At 38.6% G+C, this 19319-nt stretch overlaps 1 protein-coding gene across 1 annotated transcript; it reads right to left on the bottom strand.

Annotated features, from left to right (window-relative positions):
- Positions 1 to 270: 270 nt before the first annotated feature.
- On the bottom strand, positions 271 to 15396 carry LOC578254 (adaptin ear-binding coat-associated protein 1). Its single transcript, XM_778438.5, has 9 exons — positions 15271 to 15396; positions 7585 to 7682; positions 7183 to 7287; positions 6476 to 6557; positions 6035 to 6137; positions 4032 to 4251; positions 3337 to 3430; positions 2504 to 2586; positions 271 to 1387 (listed from the first exon to the last, which is right to left on the bottom strand). Exons 1-8 carry the CDS (start codon positions 15363 to 15365, stop codon positions 2553 to 2555), a joined length of 831 nt encoding a protein of 276 aa, XP_783531.4. The 5' UTR covers positions 15366 to 15396; the 3' UTR covers positions 271 to 1387; positions 2504 to 2552.
- Positions 15397 to 19319: the final 3923 nt, after the last annotated feature.

Here is a 19319-nt window from a genome sequence, read left to right as displayed (position 1 = left end):
GTGAGACCCGTATAGAAAGAACACCCAAGGGAGACCCAAGAAGCAGTCTTTATAGGCAGGCTGGAATCACTTCCAAGGGGAAAGAAAATTGTAGTCTCTATAGGCAGGGGGCCGTGACTACACAAAACCATCACAAGTACACATTCACAGACATCACATTGAAACGGGTTTCGATAGAGGGTCAGCGAACTTGTACTTTTGGCGGTTTCGTGAAAAGCTGCCATGGTCTTTCTGTACAGGTGGTCACTATTAAATGCAGGTTTTAATGTATTATGAATGGTTAAGATTTTGTTACTTCTCTGTTGCTTTGAATTCAGTCTGGTAGTGTGACTGAAGTATAAGGACAGTAAAGCTCTCCAAATCTATTTTTTAACCATTAATAAAAAAAAATATTAAAATCTTTTTATAGATGGTCTTAAATGAACTACATGGATGAGCCGTGAGTAGTCTGTGCTTTGGCTAAACACACAGAGTTCTTGTCCAAGAAAAAAAGACTGGTTCTCTTTAAGAGTTGAATCAAATCAAGAATCAGTACCATATCTTTCTTTTTTCTCATCTAACATCATATATATATATATATCTAGGCATCGTTTTCATAGATGTGCATCCTGAAACAGGGTATATGCTAATTGTCTCTTTTAACATCAATTTTGAATGAATGATACCATGAACTCAAATGCAATTCTAAAGAATGATGCTTTACTACATGTAAGAAGAAAAAAAATGTACTTTTACATCACTATCCCATGGTGATAACAACAGATGTGTTTTGTTTATTAGTTTAACCATAATATATTGAAAAAGAAAACACATCTGGGCCTCGTCTTATGAAGAGTTGATATTAATCACAACTTATTTGCAAGTGATTTGGATCAATCGCAATTCTTTATCAGACGGGGGCCCTGATGAGGTAAAAATTCACACTACCCTTCGCAAATGATCTTCAACAAACTGGCAAAGATTACAAAATATAAATAGGAGAGTATGAGGAGCTCAAAGCATTTTACACTTAAACATAAACAAGTAACTAGTATAGCATAACACATCTGCCTCATGGTTATAGGTGATGAGTACTGACACTAAAATCCGCACATAACTCACTTCGATCCACTACCATATGTGAAAGGTCCTCACATCAAATCAGCAATATCCAACAGCGAAAGGTGAATCGGCAATACCCAACAGCGAAAGGTTCTCCGGGTCACTTCCTACATGGTTCGCAATATCATAATCAACCAGCCACAGCTACGGGGTGTTCTTTGGAAATGTGATCTGGGATCTCAAACATGGATGACCTGGCATGGGACTACATGTTTTTTTCTGGGAGAGAGGTTGGGCAGTTGACTCCAGAGGGCGAGTACTATCCTCTGGAGAAGAGGTTGGCACACTATGTAATGAAGAGAAAACAAGGGATTAGAAACAAAACCTGAGAACAAAAAACAAAAACAAAAACTTTCCACAGGTGCCTTGATATTAATAACCCCCCCCCCCCCTCTTTAGCTTTAGCAGCTGTTATCAGTGCACAGTCCACGTCAGGGACTAAATCCTGCCTTGTACCCACTCAACACCTGGGTGGAGAGCAGTAACTGTGGACAAAATGACTTGTCTAATGACATATGTTGGAGTGTTGTGGCTGAGTGGTTTCAGGCGCTTGACTTGAGATGCAAAGGTTCAAGGGTTTGAATCCCGACACGGCACTACATGTAATATCCTTTGGCAAGATATTAACCTTCACTTGCTACTCTCCACCCATGTGTTAGATGGGTACCTGGTAGGATGCGGCCTTCATTGTTGGTCAAACAGCTTGTGAGCGTCAAGTAACGCCTGGCTGGAAAGCTCCCCTGCGAGTGAAGATTGTGCACACAAAGTGTGCGGGCAAGTATGGAATCCAATGACCGGGTAATTGTATATCTGCAAAGCGCTTAGAGACATCGTAGATGTATTAAGCGCTATATAAAATCAGAATATTATTATCATATGCAGCAGGCTGAGATTCAAACCTAAAACCTTTTGACTAAGACTAAAGTGAATGAAGCACTATATAAACATTATGCTCCCACTGATATGCAATTTCCATGTGCTAGTCTCTCACTGTGTAAAAATTCACAGAGTCAACAATCGACATTACATGCACAAGAGCTAACTAATTCATGCTAAATAAAACTGATGAGTTTCAAGCCAAACATCATCTGCAGCAGCGTGCAAAGGGGTGTTGACTCTATGAAAAGAGCTATTATTTAATTTTCTTTAAGCTACCATGATCATCAGGCTTTCTTCAATCTTCTTGGCTTTGTTGATGTCATTTACATGAAAAATGTAAGGAAATAGACTTTAATTGCGCTTTTCTACCAAGTACACTATTTGTTTTGTCATATTAAAAAATGGACATGGAATACAGATAAGGAAGATACCAAATGTAATTTAGGAATTATTGTTTGTGTGTGGGTGTGAATTCCCAAGGCTTGGGGACTGTCAGAGTAAATAAAGTGACATTTAAACTTACCAAAATCATATATAGTTGGGGCGTTACATAAATATCTATCTTTTGGATTTCAGAATTGCACCCAGCCTCCATCACTTGATGATCTATAGGAATAAGAATTGGAAATGAAGACTTAGGAGTAATTCAAACTATTCTATGAATACTGAATGTTCAATAAACAAACATATATGAACTGACAAATTCAAAATTTCAAACGTAATATTTTACATGTATTTCAGCGAGGCCACAGGATGAGGTTGAAACATAATTGGACAGCATTAGATAATTTAGGAGCCATCGAGTCAAAAGAAGACAGAGTTATGACATCAAATGGGAAAATGTTAGTGATGAGCATCCTTTCACATTTTAGTTTATATGGAAGAACTTCACATTTGAAACATATGTTACATATGATTAGGCCTTGAGTCAATCTGGCTTTGGCATTTTCAGTAAATGAATCAAATGATTTTGTCAAGAACCAGTTTGGGGCGAAGGCCACCCTATGACAGAAGATAGATAAGAACAAGTTGCAGTATTTTGGACACATTTCTAGGAGAGAAGGTCACAACCTGGAGAAGATAGGTAGGCCAACAGTTTGATGGGCTGATGGAATAAAAGAGATTACTGGCGTGAACATCTGCACAGTTAATCTGTATGCCCAGGATAGAAGCGGTTGGAACGTCATCATCAATTGGGTCACAAAGGGTCAGTCATGACTCATAGGACAACGATGGCGAAACGGGTTTCAAAGTGAAGTGAAGGGGTGTCGACTACCTAGGGGAACACTGGCTCTGGACGCGAACCGCTTTCTCGTGGACATAATCGAAATGTCTACATTTTTCGTCACTACTCACTTTTCTGCACTTGTGAAGTCACCCCATTCTGATGCACCTGTGTTTTGAGGTTGAGCTGCTGGGGGTGGGGCGCTGAAAGAACTTCCAAAACCCCCTACAGATAGAGAATACATATTAGAGAGTTATTTTGTAACCATAAGTGACAGAACCAGTGGAAATGAGTGATATTTCTTTCTGGTATAGCGTATATTCTCCGTCCCTCGGAAAGGAGATTAAATGGTGGCCCCGTGCAGAGGACACTCTACACCTTTGCACGTTAAGAACCCACTGCACTATTTGTATGTGGTCCACCTGCAAACCCCCAATCAGTTACACCCGAGGAGAGACCTAAGGGTTACAGCGAGTCGGTTCGCTTTTCGCCTCCCAGGCACAGGTGACGCCAAATACTTAATAATAATAGTATATGACGCATTTAGCAACGTCTCTACAAGCATCTTTTCATCTATTTTGGTTCTACAAATTTCGAAGTTATATCGCAGAGAAACTTAGGGCAGGCTATTTTTGTTGTGCATCACATACTTAAAGTTCGTCGGAGACCGCTAAAACCTCTTGCATGCCTATTAATTACAAATTGTGAGACAGTTCAGCAAATGAATCACTTGTGACCGTGTTAGCCTACTCATTTCATTAGGATCTAGGAGAAAGTTCTATCATACAAAGTATATAATGATAAAATGTTAGCCAACCACTCTTACCTAATAATTCATTGGTTTGTTGTGATTGGTTTGGTTGTACTGATTGTTGTTGTTGTTGTTGTTGTGCTGGGGGCGGTTGCACAACCCCACTGCTTGGCGGTGCCGTGACAGGTGCCCTGATCGCAGCCCCCGCTCCAGCCCCAGGGGGCGGGGGTAGTAAGATGGGGGTGCCCGCTCCTACACCACCCGATGGCTTTGGTCTTGACTTGGCAGATTTGCTCTGAAATGAACAATATCAAAAGAATATTGCTTACAAATTTTCATTCTCTATTTTGTTTAAAGAAAAGGTTGAGTTCTGGAAAGAGGTGAACAGTAATTTATGAGCATTATCATTGTTATTATGCAAGTGTGGAAGAACATCAGATGAAAAATGTTCCCTGAAAAGCATGGCTCTTTAAATACTTGAATATTCTAAATATGGCATGTTATATCATAAAAATCGGGACAGATTTTTATGCCACATGTTTGTGTAGTCCCATCAATAAATCTTTCTGTGTACAGTGCTTGTAACTTCACCAAGACTGGGCCAAATTTCTTATCATTTTGATGATTCCAGAACCTTGCAGTACACACCAATACTTATATGCTAGATGATCAACCTTTTGTGATCGATTCCACACAGTTTCTTTCACAATGCAATTGCATGACCAGAATTCAACCTCCGTCTTTGAAACAGATGCAAATGATGAGATTGATCACAACTTGATATCAATTGCACCTCTGTAGTAAAGAGAGAAGTTTGCGATTGATTGGAGAATTATGATCCATCTGAAAAAATCAGAAACTCTTTAAGACAGGGTCCTAGACAAACAAAAGGTATCGTTTCAAGTTTAATTTAGTAAATTCCAATAAAATCATAAACACATATATGTATAAGTTATTCCTTTACAATCTGAACATATGCAAATAATCACTACACAAATTACTACAAATTTCAAGTAAATGACAGACCTGGAAGGAAACTGAACAACGTATGTTCATGTAGCTGAGTAAGGGCTTATTCAGATATGGCCCGGCAAAACCGCTTTGTTTTTTCGTGATGACATAAAGTGTTAGACACATCATATTTCTTATCTGTAATAGAACACAGAGCTCAATGAAGTCCTTTATAGGCGGTTTACCACACCATATCTGAACGAGCCTTAATCAATGTAGGAAGGTGAAGAAAACAAGGTAACCTGGCCAACTAATAAGGAGGCGCGATAGCTCAGTCGGTAGAGCAGTGGCCTCGTAATCCGGTGATCCGGATTTGAAACCAAGTCGATGTGCTAGTGCCCTTTGGTAAGGCATTAATCCTCATTACCAGGTCCCTCGGAGAGGACCTAAAGCCATCGGCCGTCTGGTTGCTTATTTACAAGCATTTGTGCTTTCTTAGCAGTCAGGTAAAATAACCACCCCCACATAATTATTATATATAGTCCCATATGTAAATATCTGGGCTGGTGTTACATGCAAGCAAGCTTTGAACAAAATAATGTTCTTATTTATATTCACATTAATAACTGGGCAACACAATCCATAAGAACCACGAGCGATCGGTCAACACAATACCTACAAAACGTACATGTACGAGCAGCGGGGGTCCCACTAGAAGTTACGTGCCATGTACATGCAATTAACTTTGAAGTGACACCAGGTATTAGTTAAAGTGACTTCTTGCCAAACTTGCAGTTTAAAACTTTGAATACTCATTTTGGTCCCGTGTTTGTGAACCCTTATCATTGTCAGAGGCTCGGTCTTTATAACTTCTAGGTTTTGCAAACTTAAATTGTAGATGCAATTAACTTTGAAGTTACACCAGGTAATAGTTAAAGTGACTTCTTACCAAACTTGCAGTTTAAAACTTTGAATACTCATTTTGGTCCCGTGTTTGTGAACCCTTATCATTGTCAGTGGCTCGGTCTTTATAACTTCTAGGTTTTGCAAACTTAAATTTTAAAACTATAACATATGGTTCCAAGTGAACATACATGTAGTAAAATATTTCAAATCTCTTTTCTTACCCCGATATTGATGGTTATTGTTTGGCCTTCCTTGAACCCAAGGTCTAGCTTTGGGACTGGATTCTTGGATTCGTCCGCCATGTCTTGCTCTTGTTTCATCCCTCTGCGTGCACAAAAGGACAAAAAAAAAATAGATTAGAATGTAGTGAACAAAACAAGGGGTATCATCAAGTCAGTGGTGGATCCAGGGATGGGAGGGCCCCCCCCCCCCCTTGTGAAAAAACACGTTAATTTTACCTTTTTTTTAAATCAATGTTTTTGATGGGTCATTGACGATGGCATTTTGATAAGCGACCTATCAAATCAACAAAGGCATTAATCCACTTTCATGCCATTATAATATATTTTTAGTTAGTTTTTAAAGACATCATCATTTCTTGGATATGGTTTTCCTTTTAATTTACTCACACTGTCGGTGCTTGCCTATTCAATCAAACTTACTTGAAATGATCTTGAAGAGTAACGTTGAAGTCAAATGAATCTCCTCGGTCTGAGAAACCGATTCCTATGAAAGCTTTTCGACCTACAGGAGATTGAAACGACATGGATTGAATATATTGTGATGATCAATTCAATGTAAAAGAATTTAACGTAATCGCGGGAACGAGGTAGTTCCCAGCATTTTACACACTTTTGTCACCCTTACTTTGCATGTGAATTGATGATGTCTATCTCGGCCTGGTTTGCAGCTGTTATGTGATGGATGCCAACATGATTGATATTTCTGAATGATAAGTGCTCCATAGACTCCAAAGAAATTCACTGGACAGTGACATAATGTACAAAATGAGACCATACAAAGACGCAAACAGGTAAGAAAATTGATAAACTCAAGAGATGAGTATTTATGTAAGGGTTTACTTTAAAAATCAGTGAGGAATTATTGAATATTAGTCCTGATTTAATCCTTTTTTTTCTGATTTGCACGGACATCCCTGTTTAACTGTATGATAAGCTGCCATCAGGATGATTGCTACGAGGTAAAAGGTACAAGCAGGGTTGATTTTCGCTCTTCATATTTTCAATTGTACTTTTCATGACAAATATTCCTTGTTTTACATATACCTGTACTGTATTTTTATTTTTTCTACATGCATATGTTTATTTATTTTGTATGGCAAAAAAACAAATGAAGCTAACAGGTTTACCTGACTCATCTTGGATTCTGATCACGAAGTAACGACTTGAATCCGTAACAGCCTCTACTTCCACACCAGGGTATGTTTCAATTGGAGCCTGGGCAAATAACTCTCCTAGTTGAGACAGAGGTAGAGGAACAAAACAAAAAGCATTTACAACATCTAAATTATTCATACCCTTACTTTTTACCTTACCTTTGTACTTTAAAAAAAAAAATTAATTACGGTAATCAAAAAAATTGATTTGTTCCGAATCATTTTTATTTGTGACATATTTAGGCTTACATTTGAAAGCATTCAACAAAGGCCCTTATTCAACCAATTCACCTTTAATTTTGAATATTGTTAACCATTGTTATAACAAGTTGAGAATGATCCAATTTGTTGGGATTATAAATAATTTTACTTTACCTGCTTTACTTTCGAGCTTGATCCACAGTTTGGGGCCTTTCGTTATAATCTTCAGCCTCCCTATCCAGTCTGGCGCATCCAACTTCCAATCCGCGGCTCTGAATCGCAAGAAGACGAAAAATGACAGAATTTATTGAAAGTGATGTTAAAGATGAAGTTGAGTTCTGGTTATGCGATTGCATTGTGAAAGAAACAGTGCGGAATCGATCAGAAAAGGTTGAAGATTTAGCATATAAGTATTTGTGTGCATTGCAAGGTTCTGGAATCATCAAAATGATAAGAAATGTGGCCAAGTCTTGGTAAAGTTACAAACACTGTACACATAAAGATGTATATGGGACTACACAAACACGTGGCTTAAAAATCCATCCTGATTTGTACGATGTTACATGACATATTTAGAATATGACGGCATTTGTAGAGCCATACTTTTCAGGGGAGATGTTTTATCTGATGTTCTTCCAAACTTGCATGATAACAATGATAATGCTCACAAATTATTGTTCACCTCTTCCCAGAACTCAACCTTCTCTTTAAGTCCTGCTGGTTGAATTTCATTTTGAAATGTCTAATACCAAAATTACACCATTCAACCAGCGCTCAAAATACACGGGGGTGATGGGTAATTCGCCCCCGTGAGCTCCATAATCGCCCGTCAGGTTGCTCATGGGGGCGATTGCAAAATTAAAAATCGCCCCCTTGGAATTATAAAATAAAGATTATCTTTTCTGATATAACTTTAACACATTATTGAGTATCAATTTTCAAACCTTAAACCAATGAAATGGAACTAAGATGGCACTTTCTCTCCCACCTCTATGATTATTAGTTACCGATATAAACAACGGAAGCTCGCAGTGCAGCTAGTGCGGCCAGGCGTCAGCAGAGGCTATACTGCGTCGGTAGTGGTGTGCACGGTGATGCCCAATATCGAGGCAATCGCGCAAGGACTGAAACATGGAGAAGTTTTTCGATGTGAAAAGTGTGATTCCTCTGATATCTGGTGATTCTAAAAGCCCAGCAAATAATGTAACTCGACCAGTAAATCAATATATAGAAGACCAACGATATTGCAGGGACCGATGTAGGCGGTTGAGGGGGTTATTAAAATAAGAGCCCCCGTCAGTACTAAAAGAGCCCCCGTGAGAAGGCTCACGGGGGCTCTTTTTGGGGGGAAGAGCCCCCATGGACAAAAAATTAGTTTGAGCCCTGATTCAACACTTGAACATTTTATGTTTGTGGGCAGTGTATGCCGTTTGGTGCCAAGGACACCCTGCCTGCCTGTATGCACAGACGGTTTACAAATGATTTCAAAGACTTACCCATAGTCATAATATTACCTGTGAGTTTGAATGATTTTATATTTTGTTTTCACCTTTTTTCTAAACTGAGGAAACGTAATGGAGATTAAAATGATCTTCTTTTATGAGTAGATCTAGTACTAGTAGGAGGTGAAAGAAGCTCGTGACTGACCTTGGAAGTGATTTTCCAGAGGCTTTCTTATAGATTCTAAACCCCCTGGTAGATGTGGACAAAACAATCCTTGGCTCTCTGGAGAGTATCAAATATCATTGCCTTTGTTGTCTGTGCAGCACCCTTGTCTTCCGTGCATATAATAACTTAATGATTCTAATGCAACAGAAATTCAAAACACACAACGAACACAAACTGTTTGTTTCTATAGGTCTAGATTATAATACTTACATGTAATGATAGCAATACGTACATGTACTCAGGTTTAAAAAAATGAGTAAAAAATGTTTATACAAATTTAAAGCAAAATTTTAGCAATTTTAACTCACACAGACACAAGCCTCAAAATTGAATCTTTCATGTTGTACAGTGGACAGACATGAGAACCTTTGTTTTTGCAAATTCTAATAACATTGACATTGCCACACAATACAAACTGACACTAGCGTTTTTTTCTTTCTGGAGAATATTACATTCTTGTTCAAATTTCAACAAGATTTTTTGCACATATAAAGTGGCTCAGCTCCAGTGTGCGGCCGGTCCACAGGAACTGCCGATTCTATTTTTATGCAAATACTCACAGAATACTTCAATACCCTCAATATAGAGTCTATATACTTCCTTATTAAATAGAAGTCACAAATAACCTAACCGACCCACAGCGTGGCCAGCATTGACCCCGTTTCAAAATGCTTTGAGTTCCCCTGTGTGCAGCCATGCATTAACTGGTGGGCGGCATGGTCGGCATGGTCATAAAGCTTTATGCGCAACGTCACAATCAAAGCATGTACCAAATTACTACGGGTAACCCAAATTCTCATGTTTATCTGTTGCTACGGTAAATTTGTCAAGTTTTAAACAATTTCACCTTTTCCTCAAATGGATCATCCCAACTAGGGAGGAACGGGGTACGTACTACTAGAAATTAGCAGGTCATAGCAGGTACTCCCCGGCCCCCCCCCACTCAGTGTTATTTAGGGTACGCATATGCTCGTACCCTCTTTTTGAAAGCACCCCCTATCTGAGGACTGCCAACATTTCCGAACCCCCCTTTCGCGGGCTTTTCGCGGGCTTTTCCTGCCTTGGAGACCCCCCTAAATCAGGAAAAATGCTCAATGTACCCCCCTAAATTCGGAATAATTTCTCAGGAGTCCAAAGAGATGAGAGAAAAAAAGAAAAACACCCCCTTTTTAAAGAAATCTCCGGGTGAAAAGTCAAATACACCCCTTTTTTTACAATTCTCGGGCCGGACTTTGTCGCACGAAAAGTACCCCTTTACCGGACATTTTGGCAACACGCATGCGGTCATTTCGACCTCTGAGTGGGGGGGCCGGGAGGTATACACATCAGCACACATACCGTTATACACAAACCTGCATGTTATGTGTGTCTTGACACCCCCAGCCGTACACAGGGCAGGCATGCAATTACGACATCGGTAAGCGGCCACCCCATGCAACTGGCCCTGCGGTGGCACAATCAAAATGTCTGCGATAGGAGACAGACCACAGCCATCATACTCCCACAACGACATCAAATTTCACCTCCAATCCGACAAATAAAGCTACAATATTGATCTAGTCTCGCCTCGATCTCTTAACTTAAAAGTTAGCACCTGGGCAATTCAACGGTAACGGAATTACATTTCAGAGAAATTTGGGCTCTATTTTGATATACTGTAGACAGGTGGTTAGACCTAGGTGATTATTTATCTTTTTATTCTTTCTGTATTATGCACCTGTTAGCAAATCAAATTAAAAAAAAATATTTTTCAACATTCGGAACACCCCAGGACCAAAAGTGTGTCGGTAACGGAATTACGGCAGAAAAATCAGGTTATTTTTTACACTAACTTTGCATACCTGCCAACCTGAGACAAGAGAAATTAGGAGTAAATTTTTCTGGATGGACTACGAGGTCGCGAACCACCGAAGGATTGGGGTAGTAGCCCGTAGATTGGGGGGGGGGGGAACTAACGATCACGTTTGGGCTGCGCTGTGTATATCTTCTATGAGCTCGAGCGCGGATGTCGGCGTGATCTGGTTATCAGTGCTGTGTTATGCTTTAGTCTTATACATACATACATGCATATTGGTATTTATTGAGCGTCTTTACATGAACATGCTCAAAGTGCTTTACATTTCGAAATACAAACATAATAGTTATATACTCTCCAAGTGCATTACACTCTAAAAAAAAAAAATTAAAAAAAATTAAAAAAAATTAAAAAATTTTAAAAAATAAAAAAAAATCGGAGTTTTGAGGCATGCATTCGGAATTCGGAGTTGGTATGAAAAATGCGGAGGAACTCCGCCTAAATCGGGGTGGTTGGCAGGTATGACTTTGAAAAGATTTCGTCTGAAATCTGCAGCCAATTGGGGGTGAAGTAATGCTAATAAAGGGAGCTTATATTGTTGACTGTCCCATGGCAAGATTTTTTTTGGTGAAGTTGTCAGGGTTTATCTATGCCGAATGGTTTTATGAAAGAAGGTAGCGGTAACGGAATTACATTAATGGTAACGGAATTACGTCTTCTGAAATAAGCTTGAAAAAAGGTGATTTTGTAAACATTATTTAGGCTTAAATTGTTGTTTAATTGTTTCAGGGGTTGCAATAATTGATTTAAACTACAAAGCAATGCATATGTGCACTTCATTTCTAAAAACTGTTGAAAAACGTGTCTTTTATATCGTTAAATAGCAAGTAAATATGACATTTCTGAGCAAATATTGGTGTGTAGTGATTAAATTTATGTCAATATGTGTTATCATATACTAGTTTACAACTAATTTTAATTTGGTTTAGTTTGCAAGTAGGAACATCACACAAAGTATGACAAACTACATATATTATTGCCCATTTGGCGGTAACGGAATTACACATATACAGATCACTTTTGTGACCATACATGACAAACTGGTTGTGAAGTCGCCAAGACCAATTTATAGAAACAGGTCAATAAACTCCACAGTATTCAGTAGGAAACAAAGGATATTCAATTGTTTTATTGACTATTGTGAGGGCCTATTAACCTAGCAAATACCACATGCAATACATTATTTCAAAGCTTATTTTATGCAGGTTTGATCAAAATCGATCGAAAATTGCAACATTACAACCTGTTCGTCGTGGATGGTTACATTTAAGCATTCAAACAATTCCAAAACACTTAAGTGCTACTAATAACACTGTCTACACCCAACACAGGGATCTTTGTGTAAATTAAAAACAAAACACATGAATATGTATTTATAATGATTTCAGTCCATAAAGCCAACCACCAAAATCTAAACTAATTATATAAAGAGAGCTTAATATAGCTATCATTTTGTCAACAGCGTTTCAATAATATTTCACACCAGAATTTGTAAATCATTCCCCTATCTCATATTTTTGTCGAGCCAATTTTGCGACATTAATGGTAGAGCCTTAGAGGGAGCACTGGTTATCATTCTTTTAAAATTAATTACAAACCTTGTCAGATGATTCCATACTACAATTTCAATCCACAAAAGCTAGCACCCGATTCAAAACTAATTAATTAAGATAATGTCATCAACAGAGTTGCAATAAAATGTCAAACCTTGTAAATCATTACGCCAATTCACTAAATTGTTATCATTCTTTAATAGTTGGTTATTATTCTTTTAAAATTAATTACATACTTGATCAGTGTTCTTGAATTTGTTACAACATGTAACAAACTTGACCATTGTCATCATTCTTCATTCCAAATAGTTATTTTTTCTCTGAGCGTTAGCGATCTAGTCAAAGGCGCCCTGCCATCCCCCCATCCCCTTATGTTTAATACGTAGAGTATGGAAATTAACCGTCTGCAAGAGGGCTAGTCTGCTATGGTCGTAGCCATCTACAAACTGTACATGTAACTTCTAATAAAATACATGTTTTTTGATAGATTAGACCTTCCCCTTCAACCTCCACCTTGTCATTTGTTAACGTATTTGCTCTGAGCGCTAGCGGACCTGTACAGTAAGTTACCCTGACACCTTCCCTCAGTCCCATATGTTTTACGTGTTACGAGTCGGCAAAGTAACCGTCTGCAACGGGACTAGTCCGGTACCTGCCACAGCCTTTTTACTTTTTATTAAATATTTTTCGCTAGATTAGACCTTGCTTTTTCAACCTCCACCTACATATAGTCATCGGCAAAGGTATTTTCTCTGTGTGCTAGCGGACTTACTCAAAGTCACCCCTCCCCCCCCCCCCCCCTCCAATGGCCCCATCCATATAACGAAAGTGTCCGTCTGCAAGAAGACTAGTCCACTATGGTCCTTTATAGCCATCTAACTTTTAATGAATTATCCTTTTTTTGTTTTGGTAATTTACATGTATTGTAGACCTTGCTTTCCAACCTCCACCTAGCTGTTTTTTAGGGTGTTTTCGTGGGGTATTTTCTTTGAGTGCTAGCGGACATCGTCAAAGTCACCCTGCCCCCCCCCCCCCCCCCCTTTCCCTTTAAAAGTCCCATATGTATAATACGTAGAGTAGGGAAATTCACAGTCTGCAAGAGGGCTAGTGCGCTATGGTCTTAGCTTTCTAACTTCTTATGAAATTTTTCTTTCTTTTTTCGATAGATTAGATGAGATCAGTGAAGAATAAAAATCAGAAAAGGCACTGTTTAAAATCGCCATAGGTGAAATAATATGAAGTATTTCCATGCTTAAATCAAAAGGTTTCATAAGAGATGTTGGTACAATTTTAATTGCAAGTTCAGAGTGAATGAAAATAAACACATCTAAAATTCCCAGCCTAATTTGTAGTCTTTATGCAAATTTGAAAAAAGTTTTTAAAAAACATTCATTGAATTTATCGAAGCCAGATCCTTAGTCTTTAGTTAGACAGTTAATATAATAAGCCACTACTTCAAAAAAAGGGGCAAAATCCATTAAAAATGTTGTAACACAGCATATATTATATGTACATGAGGCAGCAGGTCCATCTCTTGAAAAACGAACCACTCATTACTAATGCTGCTGCCCCTTGTAATTATGTTACCAATGTAATTCCGTTACCATGTAATTCCGTTACCAGTGTTTTGATAGGAAAATAAGTAGATACTTCTGAAATTAATGTTTAGGGCTGTTGGTAGGTAGATAAAGGAAGAGAATTTGCAACTTCAAAAAAAAAAAGTAAGAAATAACTTTGTGAGTAAAACTTCTTTCAAATTTTGGTAACGGAATTACGCCATTTTAAGGGTAAAATTGAAAAATCTCTCACACAAAAACTTTTTTCATTTTTTGAAAATAATTTGCAAATCTTGATTCCTATTTGTGATGCTGTTCAATTAGGAATAAATATAGAGGAATAAGTTTTAAATACATTGCTCCACTGAATTTTAAGAAATTAAATCATGATCATGTGATTGTGGCCCCCAAAATAGCCCCAACTTCAAATAAATTTTTCAGAAAAACCATAAAAGATATTTCAAAACGGTTTTCAGTTCCGTCACAAGTGATTTCTTGACCACATGGAAAATGTTAAATTATTGAAGTTGGATCAAATTAAGAATTTGGTGATTTTCCTCTTTCCCATACGGAATTGCCCACCTGCTGGAATTTTCATCGGCGACTGGTGCCATAGATTTCCGACATCGCTGACGAATAATCCGTACCAATCGATAGGAACATCTGCTACGGACGTTTTCGGCAAAGCAGAACTTACCGGGGAATCCACGTTAAGTTTCAATAGCATATTATCGAGTTGCATATATTTTATTTCGTAGATCTATACCCCTGGCCGCCCACCGGGCTATGCCGCACACTACTTTACTCTCTAGGCCTAGATCTAGATCTACCCTTTCAATAGACAATCAGGTTATGCATCCAAAGAATATTATTCAAAATCCCTGTCAAGTGTCAATTTTAAGTCAAATGTTAATTACGAAGACATAGTCTAGATCATACTCATAGTCACATAGATCTACTACATGTAGGTCTACATAGCCATAGTCGACGCATACTAGGTCTAGTCATACTCATCATAGAACTAGTAGTAGGAGGACATGTAGGCAGCTCCCCATCACACAGCGTAGGCTTACCGCACCGGGAAGCTCTCCCGCCGGCGTTCTCGCTCCACACGCCCCTTTCAAAATTCAGCTCATTGCGGACTGGCAGCACCATTTCAACAACATATTGTATTAAAAGGTCATTTAAATTCACCAAATTTACCAAATCTATCATTATATGCTCTTACCGGTAGCCCCTGTTCGTTGTCCGAGGTGGTATTCTGAACACATGAACCTCGGGCTTCACACATAAAACTCTTTCGTAGTCGTCCATGTTTGCCATGTTGGATGAGAGATGAGCAAACTGTACCGGAAGAAAAGCGAAAGGTCAACGAACTTTCGTTCTCGGAAATTGGAAAATAATGCCCTTTTCATAGGCAAATTCTTTTGAGTTCATAAGATAACCAGTCAACGGACCTGACGTGTTTCATGAGTCCAATGTATTACAGCTTCACGTAGTTTTGAAGGCCTAGGAAATCATCGTCAAACGAACATTTAAGCGAACTACTTATAATGTATAAATATATCCGAACATCGGCCGAACATGCAGAGAAAAGTGGGAGAGAGGGGAAGGGAGGGGAGGATAGGAGATTCAAAGTCAACTAAAACGTCATTATTGATAATACCAAGACAAATAGATTTTTTTAGATGAAAAATACAGTTATGGGGTCATTACAAACAATAATTATTACAAATTTTACGAAATGGATGACAAAAACAGGTTGTATGTATAATATATAATTATGTAGGCCTCCGAGTCTGTAATTATGACACTGCGTCAAGGGCGTGGCACCTTACGCTTAAAGAACATACTTTCTTCATCTTTATAAAAAAAAAAAAACGTTGAATAAAAAAATAGATCATTTTAGCAGTGTTTTTCAAAAAGGCGGCCCCCGTACTCCTTCATTTTAGTCTTCTAATTATTTCTTCACTACTTCTCTACCATTCCGTGTTCCAATTTTCTCTTCTTTTTTTTTATATGATAATAATTAGGCCTACTATGTTATCATTTTTTATCAGTGAAGACGTCTATTTTGTGATTGAATTCAAGTCGATTGGTCTTCATCTATAATTTGATTGGTGTTGACCTAGGCTATTTTTATATAATTATTTCGTGTGTTCACTGAAATTTTAAAGCTATCATTGATAAAATATCAAATAAAACTATTTTTACTTCTTTTTAATCAAGAATTATTTATTTTGTCTCTCACACACAAAGTGAAACAAGGACCTACAACAGCTGCGTGTAGACCTATCCTGGGGGGGGGGGGTACTCACATATTAAGACATACGGGGGGTGTCGCTCCAATGGGTAACTTTTTCACAAAAAATCCCTAAAACATGGGTACCATTTTTAACAAAAATTGGTCCACTTTTTCAAAATTTTGAAAAATAGGCTCAAATTTACTTCGAAAAAAAATCCGGCAAAATGACATTTAAGATGGGTAGGGTTTCGAGGCTTCAGCGGCACACCCCCGTCAAAACGAAATCAATACCCCCCCCCCCCCCGAGACCTATACACTGTATTGGGCTTGACTCGAACGAATGTATAAATTATAATGTCGAATGTCAAAGGCCGATAAATCAACTTTCACATGACATACTCTGTCGCTCACTCATATAGTTGGAATATTTTTTGTTTTACCCCAATTTATAGAATTATATTTAAAATAATTTAAAAATAATAGATCTAGATAATAGTATACATTCTCAGATTTTATTGAATACTAATTTTCCATTGTGTGTTTTGCGTGACTGCTAAAGCATATGTATGCTACTATGCTTATCAACTAGGGGACCTACGCCCTTAAGTCATAAATGACAGTAATGAGGATTAATGCCCCACAAAAGGGCACTAATATAGCAAATCGACACGGTTTTGATCCTGGGGCCTCACAGTTACGAGGCCATTGCTTTGTCACTGAACCATGACTGTACGCAGCGGGGGCTAGGGTAGAGGGCAGTTTCCATAAATATAATTAAAAAACAGAAAATGCAATAAATTTTAAATAATTTATTGCATTTTACCCCGGTCCCCAACATTAAAAATCCTCTGTGTGCCCATGCCTTGAGCCATAATACATGGCCGTCCAGAGGATTTTTTTTATGCTATCAAGCAAATAGAGATTTAATTTAACCTCAACAAAAATAAACTACCCCTTTTTAACTCAGACAAGCGCACCTTTAATTTTAACACGTGCCCCTTTTCCTTTCTAATCAGTGCCCCTTTTCCTTGTGATAAGTGCTCCATTAAAAAAATAAGAGCGCCCTCCCCTTCTCATTAATGCCCCTTGTCACCTATGAAAATTGTCCCCTTTCCCTTTAGATAAGTGCCCCCTTCACCTCCAATAAATACTCTTTTTATCTCTGATGAGTGCCCCCTTTCACCTCTAATAACCGCCCCTTCATCCATGATGACTGCCTCTTTCCAGGTGTTAGAAATACCCCACTTTCTCCTCTGATAATTGACCTTTTTACTTTGACACGTGCTCCTTTTCTTTTGTAATAAGTGTCTTAATTTATCCCTTTCGATAAGTGTCTCCTTTTCCTCTCATCATTAAACGTGCCTCTAGTTTAAAACGACTGAGAGGAATCTCCCCCAAAGCCCGCTCGCTACGTTCGCTCGCATTTATAAATGATATACTTATCAAAGGTCATTTCAGTCTTCCGTTATGAAAATGTGCTTATAACTCCATCAGGATTGTGTTTTTTCCCCTCTTTATAAGATGTAATTTCTCGCACTGCGACCTCACAAATCTTAACAAATTTCTTCGCTTGCTTCGCTCGCTCGCAGATGAATATTCAGACATCACACCCAACTGCAAGGTACAATGCTTAAGCAATATGTTGTATAATGTATAAAGAGAAACAAATATTGAAATCATCCCCGATAATGTAATCACAATGTAGGGGTAGATACCAATGTCTAAAAAACAACTGTATATTTTCACTTTAAGATTTCCCACTGTAGGTCTGGTGCCCTATTTTCCAGAGAGTGCCCCTTTTTGTTGGTGCCCCCCTCCCCCTTGGAAGTCGCTCGGCCGCCCTAGGCTTGCACAAGTGCGTTAGGGTACCCGCTGCCATTGTTAATGTCATCATTCAAGCATCGTTGTCTACTGCGTTTATGTTCTCAGTTTGTATCTCGAGTTCTATCGAAGCAAGCTTTATCTGATATTTTATATTCTGTTATTAGTAGCCGTTTAAACTAGTCTCAGTCGTATTTAGTTTGGTTGAATTTAGAGAGCCGAACGAAAAGACGTTCCTGTCCTTCCATCTTTACTGACAGATTTCGAGGACGATCTGCCTGAAGAATACTTCCAGGAGATTGTCGACAACAGCATTATGCAGTTCAATTCCGATGTGGGCCAGAAAGAGAAGAGATAGGCCACTCATCGCTTTTTCTTGAAACGTGCCGAGGGTATCTCCAAACTCTTCAGTCACACCAATCAAGGATTCGGCAGAGCCAAGGATGTATTGGGAAGATGCCGAACTGCAACTCAGGATCATGAAGTTGTACCCCCAATCTGGTGCTGCCTGATTACAGGGACGATGATGAAGAACAAAGCAAGCGATTTCGATCTCTGTTTGGAAGTTGCTTATAGCCTTCTTTAGGAAGTGGAGATGCTATTATATGAAATCGAACTAACTTTCTGAAGGTCCAGAATGGTCTAGTAACCCAACCCTTGGTGAGATGGATCGCTTGATCGCTGGAGAATCACTTCTTAATCCATCACTAGAGGAATGATACAGGAGGATGAAAAAGCTGAATCCTAATTATATTCCACTTCCTTACGGGTGGGACGTAGATGAGGAAGCAACTGAGAAGGACAGTCTTAACTGCCTCAGTTGCTTCAGGAAATCGTTGTCGCTTTGTGAAGGTTCCAAATGGCCTATAGCACCCCAACACTTGATCAGACTGATCACTAGTCTTGATCGCCGGGAAACAACTTTGTGATCCACTAGATGAAATGGACATCAATGCTGTAAAGAGTTACGCTAAGCCATACCGAATTGTTGTGACTTATCCCGAGTTACAAGAAGAGCTGTTCGCGAGTTATTGCGAGTGCCTCTTTGAGGCAACTCACCACAACTCGCCTTAACTCGCTAATTAATGCAACTCGGCTATAAAAGCAGGGGGGTGTTTCACAAAGATCCTAAGTTGAACTTATCTCTAAGTTGACCTTAAAAATTATGAAAAGCCATTAGCATCTTTGAAAATATTTTGTAAAAGTTATTT

Source organism: Strongylocentrotus purpuratus, unplaced genomic scaffold (genome assembly GCF_000002235.5).
Source record: "Strongylocentrotus purpuratus isolate Spur 01 unplaced genomic scaffold, Spur_5.0 spur5_scaffold_16, whole genome shotgun sequence".
NCBI lineage: Eukaryota > Metazoa > Echinodermata > Echinoidea > Camarodonta > Strongylocentrotidae > Strongylocentrotus > Strongylocentrotus purpuratus.
The sequence above is the reverse complement of the archived record's forward strand: the minus strand, read 5'-3'. Positions and strand labels throughout refer to the sequence as shown.

Coding starts and splice junctions, on each gene's coding strand:
- LOC578254 (XM_778438.5), bottom strand. CDS start 15,365: ATGGCAAACATGGACGACTACGAAAGAGTTTTATGTGTGAAGCCCGAG. Junction 6,558..7,182: donor CAGAATCCAAGATGAGTCAG/GTAAACCTGTTA, acceptor AATCTCCTGTAG/GTCGAAAAGCTTTCATAGGA. Junction 6,138..6,475: donor ACTCTTCAAGATCATTTCAA/GTAAGTTTGATT, acceptor TTGTGCACGCAG/AGGGATGAAACAAGAGCAAG.